Genomic DNA, 25694 nt, shown 5'->3' with positions numbered 1-25694 from the left:
AATTATTTTCAGTTCGTTTAACAATCATAATTTATGACTACACCAAGTATCGATAAAACTCGCGAATTTATGACTACACCAAGTATCGATAAAACTCGCGAATTTATGACTACACCAAGTATCGATAAAACTCGCGAATTTATTACTACACCAAGTATCGATAAAACTCGCGAATTTCACAAGTTCTCGTTAAACTTTTTTAATATACAATACATATATATATATATATATATATTAAGTATGAATACAAAACTAGTTAATTTAAGCAACCCTGTGAATAAAATATAAATATTTTTTAAATTTCCCACCAAAAATATTTAAGAAATTTAAACAATTTTCATAGAAAAAGATTTAATATTAAAAAATTTAGAACTGTAAAAAAAGTGAAAACAAAAAAAAAACAAATAAAAATAAAATATTCCATAAGAAGTTTTATTTTGTAAAAAAATTCCCTTTTGTGAAAATTATGGCACCAATAATAAAAACCATAATAAAAAACGCAACAAAGATAATTAGAAGACGAAATGTTAGTAAAATATCATGTTCCAGTTGAGCTACGTGTTTCTGTAAACGGTCAACCTGAGAGGATAAAAGATTAATAATTCATTTAGAAATGAGTCATTAAAAGTAAATAAAAAAAGGTTCTCTATTTATTAGTTAAAGCAACCTTTGTGCCAAATTCTTTAAGCTGCTTTGACGTATATTCTACTGGGTCACTGGATTTGTCAGATTTACGACTGAGAGATGAGTCATGGTCGCTTTCAGATGGTAACGCGTAATCGAAGCGACATCGAAGTCTAAATTATAACACAATACAGGACATAACTATATCAAAACTGCTTTTAAAAAAAATATTAATTACTAAAATTTTCATATTTTTTAATAAAAATCACCTTTGTTCCATGATGCTAGTTCGAGGAATATTTTTCCACATTGTATTAATGTCTTTTTCATTATCCGGTACAATAGCAGAAAGAATAAGAAACTTATCTTTCATGACACTCTTAACATCATGTCCTAAAAAATTTTGATTATAAAAAAATCTCTTAGGTAGCTCTAATAATTTTTAAACTAGAAAATAGTATAGTAGGATTATTAAATTTTATTATTTGGTCTAATTCATTTTACCCTGCTGAAGGTATATTTGTATTTCTACAGTTGCAAAAGGAGAAATGGGTCCAGAGCTTGGACGAACTCGAAAGTTTTCAGGTGTAGTTGTTTTGATCTATATAAGGTAAAAATTAAATTAAACACATTGAACAGTTTTGTAAATACCAACTAAAAACAGAGACTAGAAAAAAAACAAACTAGAAACAGAAAGTAAAGTAACCTTAAATCCAACTAGGCTGGAAACAGTGTTAGTTATCGTAATTGTTTGTGATATTTCAGCAGATTTATTGCTGTAAAACACCAACTCATTTGCTGGGCTAATGATAAGATAAAAATGATGTAAAATGGTATCAAAGGTACTTTATGTAACTGATATTTCCATGATTTTAAAATTTATATACCTTATTGTTATGAGAGATCCAGTGTCTTCCAACTTGCTTTTTTTATGATTGCGAACATTTCTCTAAACAGATAGAATAGTTACTTTTATCCAATATCTAGTATTGTGCAGATCTCTCACACTGCTGAAAAATAAATTTAGATTACTACAATCAGTGATGTGTAAAATAGTTCTCAATGATTTTTTAAAAGAGGATCTATAAATATCATAAAATGTTCAATCTTGTATAATATTTTTTTTAAGATACCTACCCTATGTGAGGAGTGTTTTGAAATTTGATCTGAATTGTTTGTAGTTTGCACCTAGACACATAAGTGCTTCAAAAAATTGAAGGTTATAAATAGCCTAAGTAATCATCACAATTATTTACAAATGTTATAAAAACATGTTAAAAATGAATATACCAGTTGGTTACCAACACTAAGGGAATGTTCATTAGATGAAGATACGACATTTTTTTTACTTGTGCTGTCTAAACTCATTGTGATGCTGCTAAAGACCTCATTGGTAGAAAGCATCTTCATGTTTTGGCTACTAGAAAATTATTTTAAAAAATGTTAAAAGACATAGTTTTAAAATAAATTTAAACTTGATTTATCTTCTAAACTTTCGTAATTCAAGTTGTCATAAAAAAGAACAAATTTACAAAAGATATTTCCGTATTAAAAGATACCTTGCATTATTTGGAACTGAAAACATCTGTGGAGGATATTTGTAAACAAAGTCATCCTAATGTTTAATGCATGAGCACAATGTAAATATTTAACATATCTAGGAAACCTTTCTAAAACTCCATATAGTTATTTACTGGGTTAGCTTGGAAAGGGTGGAATTTTAGGTAAGAAATAAAAACAGTTTTACAAATAATCTCTAACAGAAAAACCCAACATTTTTTTTTTTTTATCTAATCAAAATTATGTATTGGATGACTCTATTATAAAATCTTTAAAATATTTATTCCACATAATGAAGGTATTTAAATGAATTGGTCAACTTTTATACATATTTACTTTAATCAAATTGTAAAAATGTTAATAAACCTTACCATGCCACCCATGCATGAAAGTAATTTATCAGGTGCTATGTAGTTTATTATGTCATTTTTCCCCACCATTCTAAAGTATAGATTACCAACAAATAGCGTGCTTACTTTCTCAACACTAATTTAACTGGTGTTAAAAATAGTAAGAGCTAAAATAATTTGTTCAACCTTTAAATCCTCAAAATATTTGAAACTCTAAATTTACTTATTAAGTCACATTCTGCTCCACCAATTGCATTTTTTGGTTTATTGAGTGTGAAAATGATATGCAATATTTCAACTTATCACAAAACAATTTGGGATATAAAGACAATATGGTGGTAAATGACTCATAAGGATAGGTTTTAAAAAAATTCATTGTATAAAAAAAAGGTAAAGTAAATTAGGTAAAGATAAGAAAATTTTGCAAGTAGTCTAGAAGTACTACTGTAAAAAATGATTTCAAAAAAAAAAGAAAAAAAAAAAAAAGAAAAAGAAATATAAAAAGTAAGCTAAACTAAAATAACAACAAAAATATTATGAAATATTTTTAAACTTTTTAAATAAACATTAAATATTACTTTATTTTTGAAATTCCTTCACTACTCATCCAACCCTTCACTATTTTCCAAGCAGCTAAACAAAAATTTTAATCAGTTGCAGTTACATAAATTATAAAAAACTTATTTTAGAAATAAAAAAAAAAAAAAAAAGCTAATAACTTCTATAGAAATTGTCTAACAAAAAAAATAACTCTCCATTTGTGTCTTCATAAAAATGCACATTTGCTTTTAGGTTTTACACGAATTATTTACCTGTAAGTATCCAAGGAGTTTCATATACAATCAAATATTCTAAAGTAACGAGTTTTAAAGACTTATTAAAAATAATTATAAAGATGTAAACTTCAGTGTAAAAATAAATTACCACTGTTATCAATGGTTATCCTTAAAAAATTACAACCATGCACATAAAAAAAATTTAAGTGAAATTATTTAGAAGTTAAGCATGGTTGCATAAGTGCTAAGTGTACTTATTGTAAGACCCAAAATATAAAAAACCTAAACCCTACTTGTAATTTATGCAAGAAGATAAAGATGGTGGTGGTTTTCATGATGATGAATATTAAATAGAGATATTTACCCAACATGTTGGGGAAGTATGACTGAAAACAAGTTATAACAAACTTGATAAGATCCATATCCTAAAAAAATTAAAAGTTTAATTTCTTTATTTTACATTGATTGTTACTGTCACAACTGAATATCTTATACGTTAAATGCCTTACATAAATAGCATAAACATACAGCTTATACTACTAAAATAAGGCTTTCTACAATTAATGTTTTTTCTTTTATAAAAAGCAAACAAAAAAGTCCAAAACCGTAAGGACTTAGTTAAGACCAGTTATGTTAATAATTGAATAAGTTTACCATATTAGATATACCAGAATCCTGCATGTCAAATACCATTGTGATTTGTTTTCCAGGAAATTGTAAACTCTAACAAAGTAACAGAAAGGTTGTTAATTATGATAAAAATAACAAAAATAATATAAATTTTAATGTTGATAAATTCAAGTAGTTTGAATTAATTTTTAGTACTTTGATTCAAATGAAGTACACTTTCCTCTTTAATGAAATATGCCTTTAAAAAAACTACTGATCAATAATGACCCCTTTAAAATAATAGCAGTTCTTTAATATAGTTAATTTGTCCAAATATTAGAAAGAATGGTGTGATTTTTAAATTAAAAATCATTTAAAAAGCATTCACTGCCAAGCTTTGTCAGTATGCAGAAAAATACTTTAAGCGAGTAAAATCTTTAAAGTAAATGCATTTTTGATTCATTGCAAGTTATTTGAGAGGGGAAAAACAAATTTTAACAAAATTTTTTTCTCCTCTCAATTAACATTTGTTTCTTATAACTCAACATGGTGTTTTAATACAAAAAAAGGTTTCAAAAAATACAAATGTCCAGGAAATCTGGAAATTGCTTCAAAATAAAAAAAAAACACAATTAAAATATGATCTCACAAGCTTCTCAAGAGCAAATGCAAACAACTTTTTAACTTCTTTCATATCAAACAACTCCTTTTTGTATTTCTTCATATGAAAAAAGACTAAAAAGAAATCAACATTTCTAAATTCAATTATAAGATTTGTTAGAAATCTAGAAGAACAATATTTTAGAGAAAACATCATTAAAATAGTTTTCAGAAACTTTTTGAAAAGAAATATATTTTCATCTAGAAATTACAGTTAAGAAATATAAACAAAAATATTTTACGTAAGGGGTTTCCATGTTTGTCTTTACTTCGAGGGTATAAAAACCCAACTTCAAAAAGATGTCTGTCAATATTTCTCTCTATTATATCTACACAATAATTTAGAAACTAACTGAAATATAATCATTATAATAAGTTTTACAATCAACAATTTAAAACAAAAAAAATTTCTTAGAATTACTTTCTTTGGAAGTGCAAATAATAATAATTTCCTATCTAGACCCAGTTCTCAGGTGGATTTATATGAGAGGGTGTGCATTTTCCATAGACCTTTTTTGCTAGGTTTCTAAAGACAATTGGATGCAATTGTTGGAAGTAAAACCAATATTCTTTTCTATCTCATCAATCAAGGAAGTATATTTATCTACTGGTATTTTACCTAACAGTGTGTAGATAGAAGTATTAATATTACTGAGGAACAGCACATATAACAAAAAACTGATGAACAATTGGAGGAGATTATCCTTTAAAAATTGATTTTGTATCTAAACATTTAAGATACAGCTCTCAACATGTTTCCAATGAGGTCTGAGAAAATGAGAGCACTCTTCCATTAATCCTAACAACAAACTAGAAGCTACCTACAAACTAGAAGCTACCTACAAACTAGAAGCTACCTACAAACTAGAAGCTACCTACAAGCTAGAAGCTAGTAAGACCAAATCTAACTGCACATTATTGCTAGTTTAATCTAAAACTTTAACAAACATATTTATATGCTTTAAAAACTTATGTTGTAAATTGAAGTAAATTGTAATATAATATTAATATTATACTTATAATTTATACACAACAAAAAAGTCATATTTACCATTAATACCAAACTGTGATCGCCACTTGAAGCAATCAACCTAAAAAAGTGTGTTCTTATTTCTTAAATTTCAGATTTGTGATTTTGTTATTTTTAAAAACCCTCCCAAGTCAAAAAATAAATAAATAAATGAAAAAGTTTAACATTACAATATAAACATAGATCTATTTAATTAAAACTCTTTTCACCATCATTTCAAGGGCTTTTTCCATATCTCCATGCTTATGCTTAAAAAACAACTCAACATAAGCATCATCTTGATGGACACGCTCAATATCTCTTTTATCAAACTCTTCTAATTCTGGACCTATTAAAGTAAGAGATATTAATTCACTGGGATGTAAAATACACATTTACAAAACTATTTTATCTGCATATATACTGTTATGAAAATTGATGGGACTCATTATGTTAAGAGCTTATCTCAATGATTAACATGGTATGTAAAAACATCAGTTAATACAGTAATTTTATGAGCAGCATTCTAAACATGACAAAATTTATCCATGGCAAAAATAACTATCAAAGAATCTGTATGGTTTATCATTCCTTGTGAAAGTTTTGAGGACTTTTTTTTCTTTTTCTTGTTTTGTAAAAAAAAAAGACCAATACAATAAAAAACAATACAATAGGCTTGTCTCCTTGTTGCTTGTCTTCTTGTTGCATCCCCAAAACTGTAACAGAAATATTTATGAAAAAATTTGAAAAAATTTTTAACATAAACCTCGTGAAAGAAATCTTTTTCTGAGTTCTTCAATCAGTACATTATAATCTTCATTCTAAAAAAAAAATTAGCAGCATGAGTAAAGCATAAGTAAAGCTTGATTGAAATTAGCAGCACAGTCATAAATATGGTCTGTAACTTTAAAAGTCTAATTACATTAACAAATCAAACATCTTTTTGGAAATTTATTTGAAATGTGAAGTTATAACAATGCCCTATTTAAATACACAATGATCAATCTTGAAAAGCATATTATCTCCTCACAGAAAGATTTTTGTGAGCTGGCAGGAAAAGTAGGAAGAGGTATGGCAACTATTTAAATGAAAGACGCAAGTTGGTGACTACTCTGTAAGAGTAAGAAAGACACCTAATATCAACCTGATTGCTGAGAGTTTGTTAAAATTCATTAGCTGGCCTGAAGCCTATGACCATTTAGGAAATGAAGAGTATCTTGGCTGTTCCTATAGATATACTAAACTGACATGTTTACTCCCATTCCCAGTAAAATAACTAAAGCAGTTGACAAATTTTCATGAAAAAATGGATGGATACATGAAAACATCAAAGATCTTGAGAAAACGGATAGGTAATACAAAGGTTATTGAAGGTCTCATGAGGGAATGGATTGTCATCAAGAAGAACTATCTCCAATAACAACAAAAAGTTGTAACTAAAGAAAAAAGTTTTTTAAAAATCTTTATTTTATTTGTAGAGAGGACAGAAAATCAAGATATTAAAAATATGATCTTACATTTTATTTGAATCTAGATACAGAGATCAGTTTATACTTACTTTTATTGATCAAATTATAAAACTTTGAAGAAATTTTATCTTATGACATATGCTTATTTCAAAATTAAATTTTTAATGTCCTTATTGACATACATTCTTGAAATTGTTAATACCATAGATATGTAATTATCCACATAAAATGTGATGAACAAGCTCATCATATTTTACGTGGAGAATTACATATGAAAATGTTGTTTGGAAAAGTAGTGCTGCATACATTGACTATTCAACAAAAAATGAAACAAAAGAAACTTAATCAGTATTATCTGGTTTATTTGGTTAAGAATAAAACCAAGTATGCATGAGAGTTGGATCTATGAGTATGATCTTAAATTGAAACAGATATTTTTATGGTGGACTGATTTTGCATATTCAGACTTCTCCAGAGAGAATGATAGATAAAAAAGATTATGAGATTTTTTTTTTGGGGGGGGGGGGGGGAGGAGGAGGATTTAAAAGTATTTTTGTTTACTGGATATCTTATAGTAAAGTGAATCAATTAACTCAGAATATTATATAAATTTTTTGTTCAGTCTAATTTCAGTATTTATGTTCTTTATGTTTTTTAAAATTTAAGTCAAAAACTTAAATTAGCAAGGCCCCTACTTAGAAATATCTTTGAGTACTTTAAATGATTTGATAGCATCACATCTTTAAGTTAAAAAATTTTTTTTTTATTCTCTACAACAAAACAGCCCAATAGCAGTTTACTCTCATATGATACAGATTGTTTTGGTTACAGGTTTCTAATACTTTCTTCTGAACAGTATTGACTTCTGTTTAACAGTAAGTTAGACTATTTTTTATCCAATAATGCAAATAAATAAGTTCTTTACTTAGATACAACTGAAGATGTAAAACAATCTGAAGAATAACTGCAGAAATACTTTTCCTCCTTATATTTCTTTGATTCTTTAACAGTTGTAGCTTAAGTCTTGGTGCATGCAGAGCTAGAAAGGCCTAAAACTACGCCTTGAGATAAACTAGGGTAATAACGTTTCTTTTTTTCAACGTAGGATTTAAAGAGAGTTGATTGGAAAAAGGTTTCAGCAAACATTTTATTCAAAATGTATAACAATTTACAAATTGACAAGTGAAATAAAACGCTTTTTTCTTTTTCTTTTTTTTTTTTTTTAAATAAAAATCAAAACTTATAGTAAGGAGAGAAATTCTAATTCAATTTTAATTTTTCTCCCTAAAACTAAAGTTGATATTAAAAAAGTCTCTATTTAAACTTAATGTTTAACTTCCTGATTTATTCTTTAAAATAATAAAATTCATGTGTTGGGGTGTGAGTAAAATGTGAAAATCAAAGAAAAAAGTTTGAATAGAGAGAAGCTCTTTATGTACCTGGAATTCCATACTCCGCCATTAATGTCAAAATCATGACACATGAATGAGTTTTATTATCAATTCCCATAGAGAACCAATTTTTTTACGATTAATTCTTATACGGATGTACATTAAAAATCCGCTCCTGATTTAAAATCGTTGGTTAAAATTTTTGTCGGTCAAGAAATGATTTGCCTCGTGACACTAATTATTACCGAAGTAAAACAGTGGTAACCGCAGTATTGAGGGTAGTACCTCCAGTATTTTTCCCAACAAAGATATAAGATGGTACTAATGGTCACAGAAGCTCTTTTTCCAAATATTTCTATTAAATATTTATTTGGACTTCCGCACGAGAATAATTTTAATAGGTAATTTCGATTGAAGTTTTGCATTACAAAAATTTACTTCTCTACTTTAAAAATAGAGAAATGCGACAGTAAATTTAATAAAATCAGTTATCATTATTGCTATCAATATAAGCATCAGTATTTTTTAGAAACTCTTGATTAGGACTTTTGGTATTTGTTTGTGTCATTGGCATATAAACAAATTAAGAAACATAAGACTTGTACCAGAAAAAATCGAAACGAAAATGTTAATGTTAATATTAGAAAAAGTAAATTGTATTTTAATAAAGTTATCCTCAACAAAAATAAATCTAATAGTTTGAAAATTGATTTTAAATTTCAAATTTTATCTTGATAATTGCAAGTTATCATGATAATTCTTTTTGTTACTTCATAATAAATATGGTAAACAAAAAGAAAAACAGCAAGAAAAAAGAAAAGAGAGAAAGTTTCAAAGTAACATCTACACTAAAAAAGATAGTACATGTTCAGAACTGTAACCTCTGTAAAGAAAACTCTTATAATGAACCGACAAAGACAAAGAGCAAGAGATTGAGGTTGGCAAATCTTATTTTCTTGGCCAATATTGATTTTTTAACGAGAGATCTTTTTAATTAGTAACTTTTAACTTAAAAGTCTTTTTTTCCAGTTTTACTTTTTAAAAATATTTCTAAAACTAAAATATGAATATCTTAAGAGCTATTTTCATCTTTTCATTTTCATATAATAGTTTAAAAACCATTTAAAACCTTTCATTGAAATTGTAGAAAGGACTGGTAGTAAAATACCTACATGACTAAATCTGCCATTTTACTTTGGCTTCGTATTTTTGAAAAACTTTACTGTGGGTTTCTCGACCAACAGTTTACCTTATGTGTATAAAATTTCAAACTTAAATCTTAAATAAGGGAAGTTGGGGCACAGTGGATCGGTTTTCTTTATTTTTTAAATTGAGTAAAAGTTAAAATCTGTATTTTATCTTTTTACAATTGAAAGGATGGAGATACATGTCCTTTATGATAAGAAATCACTGAAACTCAAATAATTAATATTATTCGCTTCACAGAGAGGTTTAAAGTAAGTTATATTAAGTTATTCACTGCACCCCAGTACTGGGGTACCTTGAATCGCTACCTTGGGCACAGTGAATCAGTAATGACAATGTGAAAAATTGTAGTGAATAGGTAAAAAGCCAAATAATTTTGAGACTGAGGGAGGAGAGACCCTATGTTTTTGACATAATTTTGGTAACTAGATTATTATAAAATCGAAAAAATAGGCATTGAAAATTGAGAAAATAAAGAAGGATTTCATTGACAAAAAAAATTATTCAAACATCTAAATAACAACATTTTTATAAAAGTAAACATAATAACAGAGTGCATCATCATACATGTTTACAGTACTTGTTACAAATTTTTTTGTCAATCTGTTTTCGATTTCTGACCATATTGACTAAACCAAATAAAACATAAACAACCATTATTGTTATAAATGAAATTATGTGGGAAGTATTTTGTTAAACTATTTTTTCAAAACAATATACACATCAAATATTATAAAACCATAATGAAATAATACTTAATACAAAATTTTTTTACTTCATGAAATTAAAAAGTTACTTTAAATATATTTTTATTTATTATATTCATATATTTAAAAGTTGTTCAAAAAATAAAAAATTAATAATAACACAATCTCTAAACTTGAAACTAATAAATTTATTTGCATGTAGTTGATTTGTTAAAAATACATGAATTTAATCTTTAAGATCATTAATGTGGCGCAGTGAATCAACCGATTCACTGTACCCCGATTCACTGTGCCCCACTCATAACAAATTAAATTCAAGTCAAATTTTCTTGGGGTACAAGTGTTTGTAAAAGAAAAGCTAAAGTGCTAAAAGGAAGCAAAAAAATATCAATAATCCGAATAAAAAACTTCAACTTTTTACATAATTTCAACCGTGATCTCCATAACAAATAAAAAAAACGTAAAAAAACTTACTTTAGCTAGCTAAAAAAAAAAATTACCTTCTATAAACCGGTAGTCAAAATTTATGGGATAACAAATATAAATATGCCTGATATATGAGCATATAAAATGATGACATTATCATGATGAACAAAATCCTAATCTTTGAGAAAATGCCTCTTATTCACTGTGCCCCTTAATTCACTGTACCCCACCTTCCCCTGTTGCTTAAGTTACTTACGTGCTTGTAACTGTTTTGTCTTGTTTTGTGACACAGCAGCTAATACACACACACACAGACACACACATTTCTCATTTTAAAAAAAAGTAATATTAAATCAAAGGTAAATTAAAAAGTGGAGTATGGCTAGAGACACGAGATGGAATCTGCATCTCAACAAAAACAACACTTGCTACTCTTCAATTTCGTCTAGAAGAATTCCAAAGTCTTCCAATCATTCAAACATTGTATAGATTAAGATTTTGCATAGCTGTCAACACTCACTAAAAAAGTTACAAAAGGGAGAAGTGGACATTCAGGCAAGAAGTGGGACAAGCATGTTAAATAAGACAATTCAATGACAAACAAAAGAAATAATGAGCTCTCCCACTTCAATAGATTTTATTTTACCTTTCCTTCCTGCGTTCTGAAAAATGCTCGAACTTTTATTTTTGGTTTATATAAACAAAACACAAACGAACGCTTTTTGCAATAAGTTTTAATTTAAATATAATATTTAAACAAAAACAAAACAAAACAAAAAAAAAAAAAAAACTTTCGTCAGAAGTAAACTAAAGGATAAACTAGTACAAACTGTCTATGCTTTTCTTTTCAAGAAACTCTGACATACGATTGACAGCTATTTCTAAATCGCTATGAATACGATTCAATTGTGTTGAGTTTTTTTTGGAGATCTGCGCGAACTTTCCTAAATCCACTTTAGTTTGATCCTCACAATTCTTAAAAAAGCATTCTAAAGCATCGTGCAATCGAGTAAATGTTTTGCAAAGCTAAAAGAAAAACGCAGAAAAAAGTGAATTTTTTGGAGGGGTGATGGTGGTGTGGTGGTGGGGAATTTGCTGATTTTAAAATTGGCATAAATTGACGTATTTAAAGATTTTACGTTTTGCTTGTCTTGTAAACTATCTTGTGCAAGGATGAACTTTTCGTATAAGTTAATGAAACGAGTTTTGACGAAAATATATTTGCTTTGTAATAAAATATACATGTGGGCAAGTTTTGTATTTGTTACACGACCATTTTGTATTTGAATCTAAAAAGGAAGAGGAAAAAAGGTATTGAAGATTAAAAAAACCTAAACGTTAATTTTTTGGCACTTTGACGCATCAAGAAGGTAATATGAAGAAACTGAGCTACAAATAACTAACAGAAAAAAGTTATTATTTACTCGTGTTCTCTTCAATACTTGATTTCTAGACAACATCCTTCTTTTATGGATCTCAGCTTGAGCTTCAGAACGATCTGTTGATGTAAAAAGTTACTTTAATAAAGTTACATTTTTAGGAAAGGATCGAAATAAAATAATTTAAAGCAAAATACTCGATATACACATAAAGATATACACAAAATACACATAAAGTGTAAAAGAAAATCCAGAATAACAAAAAATATAAAACATAATACCAATAATTTCTTTCAAAGCAGACGTAAGAGCAGCCTCGATACTAGAATTTAAATCTATCTCTATTTGCAGCTCTTCATCTTCCTCACTAAACAAATACAAGGCTTAAATGCTTATTTCTGTAAACGGAAAAAAGAATCATTGTTTTGAAAGATGAATGAAAATAAAAATTAAGGAAAAACATAAAGTATAAGTATTACACAAAGTAAAATAAATTTTACTTAAGTTTATCAATCACAGCATCATTTGATGAAATGTTCTTCTCCACAGTAACTCTTGACGATTTAATTTGAGCCATCTTTTTTTCTAACTCTAGTGTCGTTTCCTCTTGCAATGACTGCTTTTCAATTATTTGAGACAATTCCTTCTATAAGAATTTTAAAAGCAAAAAAAAAAAAAATAAACATAAGTTTAAACATAAACATAATTTGAATTGCTTTGATTTGATTATTTGATAACTTTAGTAGGGGAAGATAACAATATGTTAATGCATATATTTAGAAAATATTAAAAAAAAAAAAACCTTGAGCGTTTCTTCTTTAGGCTTTAGTAAAGATATTTCTTCCTCTAATGACATTTGAACTTGGTTATTCTTGTCGAGAACCTTACCAAACAGTTTTTCGAAGCCTTGAATTGTCTAAATAAAAATCTATATTTTTAGCTAATTGCAGCAGCAGATAAAGATTTTTTAAATTTATCATCAAGATGTACCTTAAATCTTAAATCAACTTTATCCTTGAGCATATCAACCTGAAAAATGAACGTCATGTATTTAATGATAACTGCAAAAAGCTTCTAATATCTGTTAATCAAAAACTTGATTTATCTTTTTTTTTTTGTTATAAATCTTTTTTATTTGTTGTAAAGTGAACATAATCAAAACGAACTTGGTGATTGACTGTTGTCAAAGCAGCATTAATTTGTTCTTTGGCTTCAGCAAGCTAAATAATTTCATAACATGATTTCTCAGTATATCTTTTATTACTTATGAACACTATAAGAGAATTTTAAAATAAAAGAATTACTCCAAATAAGTATTACTACACAATCACATACAATCCTCTTTTTTTCTGAACATAGATTTTTTAGAAATGTACATAAATTAACATAATTAAGAATTACAACCAATGTTAATCCACAATACTAATTTTTCTTACTTTCTTGCGTTTATTTTCACAGATCTTTTTCTGAGACAAATATTCTGCAGCATCTGAACTGATTTTTGCCTAATAAAAGTTTTTCTTTAAATTTATTTAATTAAATAATCCCAAGAGAAAAGTAGCTTAATTACCCTCAATCAAAAATTATCATCATAAAAAAAACAGGCTTCTGGTTTGAAAATAAATGATAATTATAAATAAATGTAATAGTGATCTAAATTTATTGAATATTATTTGGTTTTAAGGGACATATATATCTTTTTTACAACTTAGTTTAAAAATAAGTTAATTAATTTGAATAAAAAGAAACTTGACCTGTAAAATAACACAATTGCGACTTTCTTCATCGTTCTGTGACTTTAGATCATTACAATGACATAGTAGACTTTCTTCAATTTCTGTTGCCTGAACACGTTGTTGGTCATATGCTAATAACAACTTGTTATGAATAACTCGAAGTTTGTCTGTCTCTTCTTTGATTATCTGAAGAAGAGCTTTTTAGATTAAAATGAAAGATGTAGAACTTTGCAATTCTATCTTTATTTCACTGTAAATTATTTTAACTGTATTCATTCTCAAACATTCTTCATTTGATAGTTTTCACAAGGAGTCTCAAAACAGTCAATATCATTCAAATTGATCAGTTTTGACTAGTTTTTATACTTTAAGTCAATACCTGGAACTACATTTACCCCTATACCATCCTTTAATCCATTTTAAGGCTCTTTAATAGGAGTGTTTCTTGTTTCCAAAATTCTACCAACTTGTTCCTCGGAATAAATTAGGGCTGCAATAAAATTCTCAGGTTGGAAAAAAAAATTGTTTCTTTGAACAATAGGAAAATTTATACCTTACAAATCAGTTGAATAAATTGGAAGATTGAATTGAAAGAAATGGTTTTGGCCCCTCAATAAAACTTTTAGACTTTTTATCATACAGAGTCACATTGAACCATATACTGTTTACATTTACTCAATAAAATCATTTAACTTTCTATTTGGATTATTTTTTCTTGTGTTAAAAGTTCTTCTTCAGAAGTTTGTGAGGTACTGATTTAGCATCACTAGTTTGTGTAGCATTTTTGGAATTTGCCTTTGGTTCCAACCCTCTCCTTTTGACCTTTTACATAAGACTACACTTCATATGGAGCCTAAACAATTTGTTGTGCTTTTTACTTAACTCATAAAATAAATAAAGTGTACCAAATATATTTTAACCTCAAGGCTTTTTCACTCCATATTATTTGATGAGTTAATTTCTATAATGACTTATGAATTTATCATAATTGGAATTACTCTTAACATCTTTTATACATCAAGATACTCTGAGAAACTAAATTTGAAAATCTATTTGTTCTTAAATTAATTTCTCTTTAGAAAAAAAAGACAGGGAGAGTGTTAATAGAAATTTAAAATTATGGTTTTTTTCTACATAGTTATATTTTTTAAACCACAACTTTTGTATCTTACTAAAGAAATTTATTTTAAGGTGATCCTTTCAGTAGATTAAAAAAAAACAACCTGTAAATCAGCAAGTACTTTTTCTCTATCAGTTAGAGCACGCTTTGCTGCCTTAATGTCAGATATTTTCTTCTTTTCACTATTTCACATAAAAAAGATTACTTACTTTTTTATTTAATTTGATGCTTTTATTTTATTCAAAAATCAATAACAAGATAAACCTTTGTGAAATTTTTGCTTTTAAATCATCGATTTCTTTATCTAACTTTTGGTTGCCAAGAACCAACATCCTCAAATTGTTAGTTTGATTTGAAACTTGCAAATTTAACTGTCCTAACTCTTTCTTGATTAACATCTGCAGATCTAAGCATTTTTGATTGTTTAATCTTTCTTCCTCTACCAATTCAGCATACTTAATATTATTCCTTCTACAATGTTCTGCTGTCTGTTGCATCTAAAGAACAAATTTAAATAACTTAAACATACTGTTTACATATTATACATTATAATAAAAATCATAAAATTAAAAAAAATAACACATAAAGGATATAACATAAAACATAAGAAGCTAGTTTAAAATAAATAAATTATATCAAGTTTTTTTAGGTTTATAGAAAACTGTGGAAGTAAAATTACATCTTTCTCTAACTCTGAATTAAGCAATTCTATCTCCATAATTCTCTGATCTAAAAATTTCAAATATACATATTTATATTAAAAATTTCATGCTCAGCTGCTAATATCAACTCATATAAACACTTCCTGCTGAAGCAAATTTGATTGAAATATCTAATTTTTAAATTACTAAGCCAACTTTAAATTTAAAAATAGACTTCTTAATTTACGAGAAAATTTAAAAATAAGCATAGCAGACTTCCTTAAAAAAAAAGCTTCACAATAAATAAAGAATGAAATTGAAAAAAAATACCTACCAAGCACAGAAATTTCGCTTTCTAAAGTTACAATAAGGTTCTTCATCCCTGATAATCTGCTACTCATTTCTTTGTGTTCTTTCTGATGATTAATGTAAACTTGTCTAAATAAAACCACTTCTTAAATTTAATTTTAAAGTTGGAACCAAAATACAATTCAGTGACTATGAAGATAATATATTTATTCTATTTTTCTACTTAAACTAATTCTATAGAGTTTACTAGGAAATCCTTCAAAATAGATTTTATTAATATTAGAAAATAAGCAACAAAAAAAAAATTTCAATTCTGCAAGATTTCCTTTGTTATTTTTGAAGCCTATAGAAATATCAACTACTGCAATGATGTATCCGCCAACCTTATCAGTACTCTGAAAACCTTGAGCCATTTATTTTGTGGGATGTAATTCAAATATTTTAAATAATACTTTAATTTCAAATGAAAATCTCTGGAATAACAACCAATAAACCTCTTTATTGTTTCAATATAAAAAAAATAGAACACAGACACATTAAATGTTAAACTGAGCAAAATAATAAAGCCACTCCTCTGATGACAGGCCCAGGATTAAGAAAGATCTTTTTTGATTCTGACTCTAGACTTAGTTTTCAGATCCATCTTGATCACATTTCTGATGGTGTGCTTGCTCTTTGCCCAGAAAGTATTTAAAGGATTCTTAAGCATCTTAGCAATATCTTTAGACGTAGTGTCTTTCATGACGAGGTCAACAATTGGCTGATTTTTTCTTTTTGATTTTTTTGTTTGTTATTATTTACAGTCTTTGCGTAACAACAAATAAAAAACTGTTACAGACATCTGTTTAAAAAGCATATTTTAACGATTTGTATTAAAATACGCTTTAATTAACATAAAAATATACAAAACTCCTGCTTAGTATAATAGAAGTAATTTTCCAAGTTCTGATACTGTCAAGGTTCATTATAATAATATATACTTAAAGTCTGGCTACAAAAAAAAACAACAAAAAACTTCCTTACTGCATATCATTTAACTTCTTTGACAACAATGAAAGCTCATCTGCTGATATCTTCTGCTCCTTAGTAAATATTTTCATCAATTTATTGAATTCTGCTTCCTGAATATTAAGTTTTTCAAGCTCTGAACTTAATTTCTTATTTGTTATTTCTTGTTCGTTTTTAATGCAGTACTTTGCTTCTTTTTCACATTCAAGTTTTTCTTTAATCAAAGGACTTAAATTGAAAGAAGGTTTTTAATAAAAGATTAAAAGCAAGAGATGCAATAAACAGATTCAAGTTGACTATTTCAAATTGTAATTCAATTTTAAAAAATTATAGAAAATAGTTTTATATACCTAAAAGTATACCAAATATATATAATAAAATCTATTTAAAAGCATATTTAGTTAAATCAAGTGAAAAAAATTATTCTAAGAAAAGATAACGTAGTTAAGAAAACATAAGTCTTAAAATGATTCTTAATCATTTATACTGAGTTAAATAAATTGAGAACCTGCTGATTGGATTTCTTTGATTGGATAAAATAAATAATGAAAGCCATTGAAGTTAGTAAATTAAAATACAGACAAAATCAAAATTCAAAGAACAACAATTAAATTTACCAGTTTACTTCAATAAAACTAATTTGTTGATGTAATTTGCTATTACATTTGCCTAAAAGAAGAGAATGTTAAAAGGTTTTGATAAATATTTAAAAACCAAGTGAATGTATTAACAGCAAAATATATTTGTAAGTAAAATCTGTAAATAAGAGATTAAATATTTGAAAAAAAAAAACAAAAAAACAATTTAGAAGTTTTTTTGACTCCAAGAACAAAAAGACAAAGTTTTAAAAAACAAATTTGACTTTGAGAACGAAAAGATATTTTGTTTAAAAAAAAAACAAAAGAAAAACATTGCATTTTGAATTTGAAAAATGTATTATTATGAATGAATTAAAAGATTAAAAACCTACAGACTAAATAAGAATATATTTTGATTAAGAAAATATATTGAAAAGAACAAATTGATTCTTTTTATAAGGGAGATTTTAGTTGCATCACTTCAAAGAGAATTCATGCTGTGTATTTGTGAGGAATAAAAAACTTTAATGCTATCTAATAGCACAATAAAAACATTTAAAGGACAAGAAATTACCAGCTACTCTGATTTTTTCTTTTAAACGCAGCTCAATTCTTCCTTGAAAATCACAATGCCATTTAAGTTCTTGAACATCAACTGCACATTTTTCATGTTCTATAGGAAACAAACATTATTATCATATTTGATATTCTCATCCATTTGTCTTGAATTGGATTAATTAGTGTGGTTTATTCCAGTGGTGGTGATGTTTTTTTTTCAAAATCTGTTATAAACCTTACAAACCAAACAAATTTTTTTCAACTTCTGTGTTATGATTCATCCAATTTTAGAGTGATTTATAATTTTAAAAGCAGACTTTTAAGAAATTCAGCAGGTAAAAGTTAACAAAAACTTTTAATTTTTCATTTTTCAAACTTTTAATTCTTCAGAATTAAATCTTATTCAGTGATCTTATTTGGTTAAACAAGTTAAAAGCTCTGATATTTCGATAGTATCAGAGTGAAAAAAAATATCAGATTATTGGACTAATATATGTATTGGACTTTGACAATTGGACTAGCTATAGTAAATATCCTTTATCCTGATAACTTCTGGACTAAGTAAATTGTATCAGAATATCTGTCTAAAAAAACAATTACCTGACTTCGACTATTTTGTTTTTCTGCCTTCCTAATTTATATATATGAAAATAGTAGTATATAAGTGCAGATTCAAAAATTGTGGTTTATGTATTTGTTCCTCAGCATTATGCCATAATCTCTGCACTTATAGGAGACCTTCACCGGTACTTGGATGCATGATCATTCATATCTTATCTGTTCCACTAACAACTCCTGTTTTTTTTTTTTGACTGTTGCTTCACCCCTTTCCGACTGGGGGCACATCATTCTCTATTTCAACTGCTGCAACAAGTTAAAGTGTCCATCAGCACTGCTAGATTCTTAGGCCAACAACGGCGTAAGATGGATTTTGGGTAAGATTTTCTCCTCCTTACGCTTGAGTCCCAAGATACATTGGCCTTAGTTGCCTAAGTTACTAGTTGCGCCACAAAGAAGCTGTTTAATATAGATTTACTACAGTAAATTTGAGAAATGAAATACTTCCTTTCACAAAACGATAGCAACCAAAACTAGTGTTACTAACCCCCTGTTTCAGTTTTGCAACTAAGCAATATTTTTTAATATTAATAAATCATTAATTATTAAAAAAACAATCATTGATGGGTTTTATACTTTTTAAAAAAATGAGACAAACCTAGAATATTTGAGAAAAAAATGGGACAATCAATAAATACAAAAAAACAGGAATGTCCTGGCCAAAACAGGTCATATGGTTAGAATACTGCTAAAACTTGCTATACTGTTAGCACATAACTGTGCTAATAGTATAGCGAGGTATAGCAGTATTCTGTAAATCACTAAATGTAATTGAAATAACTCAGTTGTCTGTTCAAACAATCAGTAAATGTAATTGAAATAACCGCTGTCTGTTCAAACAATCAGTAAATGTAACTGAAATAACTCAGTTGTCTGTTCAAACAATCAGTAATTGTAATTGAAAAATTCAGTTTTCTCTTCAAATAATTAGAATATTAAAAAAAGTTATAAATCTTTTTTATAACCTTTTTTAATATTTTAATTGTTTGAAGAGAAAAACTTGGATATTGAAATGTTTCATTAATTTTATAACTTTAGTAGATTTAAATTTCTGTAAACAACTACAGTTAGATATCATATCAAGTTGAAATTGACAAATATTTGACATTTAAATCAAATCAGTCATCTAGTGCTATGAACCACAGGGATATGTCAAGCGGGCCTGATAATGAAATGAGCCAGAGGAGTAATGAAGAGGAGATGATAATGCTTGACACCTCCAGCTAGGGAGATGACCAGTTTTCCTATGATAGCAATTTAAGGCCTCAAACTTCCAGCCAGAGAAACAGCCAGTTTACCACAGGCAACATAGTCAGCCTGTCCATCATGCCACCACCCTGAATCTGTGAGTACATTTGATTTTGCTTCACTTCAACCCAAAAAAAGATGGCTCGGAGGTCCTTAGGAAAGTTGGGCAGTAAGGGTTGTGACAAGGAAATCAAGCACTCTGGAACTTCACTGAGCAACCTCAAGGTCCACAACAAAGCCCAGCATCATCTGAAGGCTCCTGATTTCATAGCTGCCCTAAGTGCTGGCTCTAAGTGTGGTAGATAATCATCTGGAACCAGGTAACTATTAATACTAATTACTTAGTCAACAAGTGTGTTTTGATTCTTAATCTGCATGGATCCTTGTAGATTTTGTATCCCATAGTGTTCTGTATCCATAAGTTTTTGGCTTCCAATATCTTTCCTTTTTTATAACAAATTACCAAAATCTAAGTAAATTTTTCTGAAAAATGAGCTGAATTTGACCTTTATTAAACAATTTTTTTCTTTTTTTGCAGTGAGACATTGAAGTTGACCCTCACAAGAAACAGAGCAGCATAGAGTCTGTCTTAAGAGAAAAATTTGACCAGAAGAAGGTGCGTAGGCAATACTATACCTTCATCATCAAAGTCATTGTGCCAGCTCTTATCACATATTCTCCTGCCATAAAGGAATTCCTGAAACCCTTGAATCAAAACTTTAAGGTCCCCTCCAGAAGAAAGTTGTCCATGGACATTGAAACGGCTGGAAGACAATGCCAAAGCTATCCTCACCAGCAGCTTAGAGAAAGTCATACATGTGGCCATCACTGCAGATAGCTGGTCTGCACATAACAGAGACTTTCTCGGCATGACTATTCACTGATGTGACTGCAAAACCCCAAGAGAGAAAAAGCTATATGGGTGTAAAAGAGATTCTTGTCCAGCGGACAAGCAATTATCTAGCTAAAGCCAAGATGGATCTGGTCAATAAGTTTGCCCTCTCCAGCAAAACCTGTGCATAACAATGGACAATGGTGTGAAATACGTTGCTGTCTTCAAGATCAAGTTTTCTAGTGTTCTAGATATCGGACTATCAATTATTGGACAGGCAAATTAGGAAAACTATCAAACTATCAATAGCGCATTAGAAACTCAAACTATTGGACTTGAAAAAAATTAGCGGTTGCCCAGCTCTGGTTTATTCCATATCAATTCAAAAAATTAAGCGAATCCATCAGCTATACATTTTTCATATATACCAGTATTAAGTTAAGGCTTTAAGTCATTTATGAGGGGTTAAAAAAAGTAAACTTACACCAAGTTGACTTAAATACTGAGTATTGACCTTTTCTTTTCATTAAACAATTTTAAAATCAAACTTAAAAAAGAATATATATATATATATATATATATATATATATATATATATATATATATATATATATATATATATATATATATATATATATATATATATATATGAAGACCACACTGGAAAACGATCAAGCTACATTTTTGCTTTTTTTGGGTTTTTGCCCCTGTTATATTCAGCTGCAGTTTAACTATATAATAATTGATTATATAACTAGAAAACCGATCAAATTACACAGATATTTAGCTTAAAAAATAAGTGAGCTATGGTTTTTTGAAGTTTAAAATCTAATTTACTCAAAACAATAAAAATGTAGCTTGATCGTTTTTCCAGTGTGGTCTTCATATATTTTACTAATGCACTGGGTTGTCTTATACACCAGTATAAAAGATAATACTTACATTTGGCATATATAACCAAGAGCACTAATTTTTTATGCACCTAATTCTAATAATTTCGGAAGTTTAGCCAATTCAAATTTTGTGCTGATTTAACTTTAATACAACCAATTAAGTCCTAAATACTAAATAATGACAATAAAATAAATTTTAACAGTAATTTTAGTATCAAAGTGAGGAAATTTGTAAGATATTTAGATGTTAAATCTAAATAAAATAACACACAAAATTAATTGAACAACCAAATCAAAAAGGTGTTGTTTTTTTTTAATTTTAAATTTTTTGTTTCCTTCTTTTGTAAAGCTTCATTTAGTCTGACTTTTTGATGAAAGTAATATTTTCCTATTTGCTCATTTTTATCATTTTACAGCATTTCCATAACTGTTTTTGTTGCCTCAAACTTCTTTTATACAATTTCTATTATGAAAAATTGAATTCTTTACCTAAAAACCTGTGCTATTTGAAGTTATGCAAAGAAATTTTTTAGCTTTTTTTAACATTGTCTACTAATACTGTAGCACATTTAAATAAATGTGATACAGCATTGTAGGCCATGTTAACAAGATAACAGCTTAAAAAAAACTTTTTCATGATGCTTTAACATGGATCTATTAATCAATATCTTTAACAACTTTTAAGGTTTTTGTAATTAGATTCTAGAAATTTAAATTTTTTAAAACTTTAAAATAAATATTGCTCAAAATTATTGCAACTTTTACTCACTAGTATTGCAGCTAAAGTAAAGATATATAACAAAAAAAAAATTTTTAAGATTAAAATAAATGTCAAGCAACTCTATTTGTGATCATCACTATTCAATCATGGTCAAAATTGAGAAATGAAAAGAGATTAGACAATAAATAAACATAGAAACTAATTAAAAATAAAAAATCCCTTAAATGTACCTTTTTGAATGTCTTTACAAAGTTCATGATACCTTTGATATGCTTGCTTACAAAGATCATCTCTTAGCTTTTCAGTTCTAAATTTTTCTCTTTCCAGTAAATTGCTCAATCTTATACAATCGCTATCGAGCCGCTCTGCCAAATTATGAATTCCCTGAATAATTTGATTTAACTTTAAATAGCCAAAACTTTCTTCCTGAATTGAAGCCTCGTTATGAAGGAAAGGAGAATCTCCTTCAAAATGTTCATAATTTGTACAATCTTTTTTGTCTAAACCTGAAAGAAATAAACAAAGCTACAAACTTAATATTTATCAACTGTTTTAAAATGTAGTTATTGATAAAAAAAAATAATAATCTTGTTTTCTTTATATTTTCATATTCATTATTAACTTTATAACCATAAAGATAATGTGCAAGAATTGCACTATAGCCTTTTAAACTGAAATGATGTAACAACTTTTTTCAAAGTTCCCTGTGTAGATACAACCATTTCAGTTACACTCTTATCATACACTTATTTAATGCCTTTCTTGTAGAAAGATTTTTCAAGATTTTTCTTAAAAACTCTTCAGCGTTTAATTTGACTTCATTATTCACGTCAAATTTCTTTTTCTTTTGAGACTTCCAAACAATTAATAGGGGGACAGATCTAAGGAGTAAGGCGAGTGCCAAGGCAATTCGAAACCTAATTCATTCAACTCTGCAACTATCACCATTGACTTGCGACACGGTGTATTGTCTTGGTGAAAGAGAACTTTTTTCTTAGTCATATAGGATCATTTCTATTTGATATTATCTTTCAATTGGTCCAACATCCAACATCATTGTGTAATAAACACTATTGATGGTTTTTCTTTTTCCTAAATAAATAATATTATTGTTTGGGCATCCCAGAAACCACTTGCCAGAACCTCCTGCAACTTCACTTTAGAATTGTCCACAGAGGTACTTTTAGATATTTTTTGGCGTAGTTACCTTGCACATACAGCATCATTAGTGTCTGTATGGACATGTTTAAACTCAGCTAACTACTGACAAATGGTAGCCTTCCACAGAACAGACACCATGTAACTCCAAGCAATTACTGAGCTTGAACTTTATTTTTGTTCATCAAAAACAGTGTTTAATCAATGCAAAATTCATAGAAATGATGGAAAAAATTTTTTATACACTGTTTTGAAAATGTCAAAAATAATGTTATTAAGTAGTAAAACTTCAATATCTTTCTAATTTAAAATGTCAAAATGTCATGAAACTTTAACACCTAAAAATTTTAGTTTTATGGCATCATCTATGAGTTAGTCAAAAGTCAAAAGCTAGCAATAGTGCTGATGCACTGTTATTGACCTGCAATTCATCCATGACATAATGGACTATGAAAAAAAAGGAAAGGAAGTTGATGATATTCTTTCTAAGAATAGTAATTATGAGTGGACAGTTGATGGTATTCTTTCTATGAACAGTAATTATGAGTGGAACTTGACAGAAGACATATTTGGTACCACAAAAAGAGGAGGGAAACTGGTTTCAGAGCTTGCCACCCTTATAACAAGTGATCCAGGAACAAAGAAGATGGTTGCTGCAGGATAATGAAAATCACAGGTAGCATTATCCTGATCTAGTAAAAAAAACTCTTTGGCAATTAAACAACATTAATAACATCCAGAAAAATCAAATTAAGATTTTAATGCAGAGCTAGTATGACTAAACTTAATAGTTTAGCATATATTATACAAGCTGCTTGAGTTTCTTTGATTTAAATTCAAGATACCAGCACATTTCACTATGTTTTAACTAAAAAGATGCTTTGTTAAACAGGATTGCCACAAAAACTAATATTTTACTAAACAGGATATTGGGCTTGTCTTGAAAGGCTTTAGAGGGGCTTTAGAAAAGTTTTTAAAATTTTTTACAATATAAAGACAACCTATAATAACCAATATTGTGTCAAAGAATTAACATCGATATCAAAATTTTTGTTAATACCTTATAATTTAAACATTAAAAAAAAAAGTTATAATTTTGAAAGAACATTAAAGTTTATAAATCTTTAAGATTTTAATGATGCTTAAACCCAAAATCTACAGCTGTAGTAATATCTAAAAAAATGAATTTGTACACAAAAGAAACTGAGAACCTTTACAAATATTATGATGCATTAACCATTCTCTATGCTCTTCAAGTTCACTTTGTAAACTATGAAAATTAATTTTCACTTTTTCAATACATGTGGATGCAATTTTTGTAAATTGGCAGCTTCTTCTACTATCTTGTCCAAGTTCTAATGTTGTAGATGTACCCATGCTAGCTAAAAGAATAACATCTGAACTTAAGATATACTGAGCCATTTTAAACAATATAAATTCAAATATAAATAATGTTATTTTAATGGAATGTGATTAAAAAAAAAACTTTTAAAACTTACTTGTCATGACTTTTTTCAAGTAGTTAGAGCAATATTTTGAAATACATCCAACTTTTATTGTAAAAAGACATCTATTTAAAGGACAAATATTTGGTATCTTGTCGAACTCTTTTACTGTTTTTAATCAATAAATAATTTTTTGGGATGTGCACCTTAAAAAATACTACCAATTTTTGAGCAGATAAATATTTGAACTTATTTGTTGAAAAAAACATTAAAACTTGAACCAGGGGGAGGGGGAAGGGAGGGGGAAGAGGAATTAGGGTTACTATTCTTGATAAATAATAGGCAAAAGTAGTACTATTGCATAAAAAAAGTCTTAGAAAAAGAAATTTAATTATAAACTACTACGTTATCCACCATATTCAAAGCTTTTTTTGAGTATTTATTAATGGCTAATAGTTATCCAATAACATAAGAATGGGAATAGAAATGGAAATAGATATTGGAATGGGAATGGAAATATTAACATAGGACGAATAGTAAATGTATTTCTCTGGATAAGAAAAAGAAGGGATACACGTTGACAGGAAAGGGACTTTTTTTCTTTTGAGAACATTTCCAGTTTGCCACCAGTGCCAAAGGATACATGCAATTATGAAATGGTAA

The 25694-nt window shown here is 27.8% G+C and overlaps 2 protein-coding genes across 9 annotated transcripts; both read right to left on the bottom strand.

The window, feature by feature from the left end:
* Positions 1-430: 430 nt before the first annotated feature.
* LOC145194319 (motile sperm domain-containing protein 2-like) lies at positions 431-8630 on the bottom strand. 6 transcript variants are annotated; one of them, XR_016449448.1, is made up of 20 exons: positions 8497-8630; positions 6355-6409; positions 5819-5937; positions 5631-5670; positions 4822-4908; positions 4569-4654; positions 3965-4033; positions 3675-3735; positions 3347-3385; positions 3113-3167; positions 2556-2625; positions 2184-2239; positions 1915-2044; positions 1762-1827; positions 1512-1573; positions 1331-1427; positions 1129-1225; positions 894-1017; positions 668-797; positions 431-579 (listed from the first exon to the last, which is right to left on the bottom strand). XR_016449448.1 is itself a non-coding variant. In XM_090077224.1 (20 exons), the coding sequence occupies exons 1-20, from the start codon at positions 8506-8508 to the stop codon at positions 433-435; spliced, it is 1587 nt and encodes a 528-aa protein (XP_089933350.1). In that variant the 5' UTR covers positions 8509-8630; the 3' UTR covers positions 431-432. The 6 variants fall into 6 exon arrangements, 5 of the variants coding, with proteins under 5 accessions (XP_089933350.1, XP_089933351.1, XP_079928094.2 ...); XM_090077224.1 differs by having other exon boundaries at positions 1762-1812; XM_090077225.1 differs by lacking the exon at positions 1762-1827.
* Positions 8631-11503: 2873 nt separating this feature from the next.
* LOC145195180 (uncharacterized) lies at positions 11504-25590 on the bottom strand. Of its 3 annotated transcripts, XM_090077217.1 has the most exons (20): positions 25086-25590; positions 24798-24968; positions 22659-22934; positions 18133-18231; positions 17598-17649; positions 16996-17208; positions 15998-16101; positions 15702-15751; positions 15287-15519; positions 15126-15204; positions 13921-14088; positions 13603-13671; positions 13333-13386; positions 13157-13195; positions 12969-13082; positions 12667-12812; positions 12448-12533; positions 12212-12285; positions 11927-12076; positions 11504-11813 (listed from the first exon to the last, which is right to left on the bottom strand). In XM_090077217.1, the coding sequence occupies exons 1-20, from the start codon at positions 25090-25092 to the stop codon at positions 11607-11609; spliced, it is 2391 nt and encodes a 796-aa protein (XP_089933343.1). In that variant the 5' UTR covers positions 25093-25590; the 3' UTR covers positions 11504-11606. The 3 variants fall into 3 exon arrangements, 2 of the variants coding, with proteins under 2 accessions (XP_089933343.1, XP_089933344.1); XM_090077218.1 differs by lacking the exon at positions 15702-15751 and having other exon boundaries at positions 25086-25164; XR_016449447.1 differs by lacking the exons at positions 11504-11813; positions 15126-15204 and having other exon boundaries at positions 11992-12076.
* Positions 25591-25694: the final 104 nt, after the last annotated feature.

Source organism: Hydra viridissima, unplaced genomic scaffold, assembly GCF_058129835.1.
Source record: "Hydra viridissima isolate aposymbiotic clone 2 unplaced genomic scaffold, HvirCarnegie_v1 scaffold_2, whole genome shotgun sequence".
NCBI lineage: Eukaryota > Metazoa > Cnidaria > Hydrozoa > Anthoathecata > Hydridae > Hydra > Hydra viridissima.
The sequence above is the reverse complement of the archived record's forward strand: the minus strand, read 5'-3'. Positions and strand labels throughout refer to the sequence as shown.

Bases quoted from the DNA above. Each gene is read 5' to 3' on its own strand.
- LOC145194319 (XM_090077224.1), bottom strand. The intron at 3,386-3,674 runs GTAAATATCTCT...TCGTTACTTTAG, and splicing joins ATACTTCCCCAACATGTTGG to AATATTTGATTGTATATGAA. The intron at 2,045-2,183 runs GTATCTTTTAAT...ATAATTTTCTAG, and splicing joins TCAGTTCCAAATAATGCAAG to TAGCCAAAACATGAAGATGC.
- LOC145195180 (XM_090077217.1), bottom strand. The intron at 17,209-17,597 runs GTAAATTTAATT...TTTCAATTTAAG, and splicing joins AGTTTTATTGAAGTAAACTG to TCCTTTGATTAAAGAAAAAC. The intron at 14,089-15,125 runs GTTGTTTTTTTT...GCTCTTCTTCAG, and splicing joins AAGTACTTGCTGATTTACAG to ATAATCAAAGAAGAGACAGA.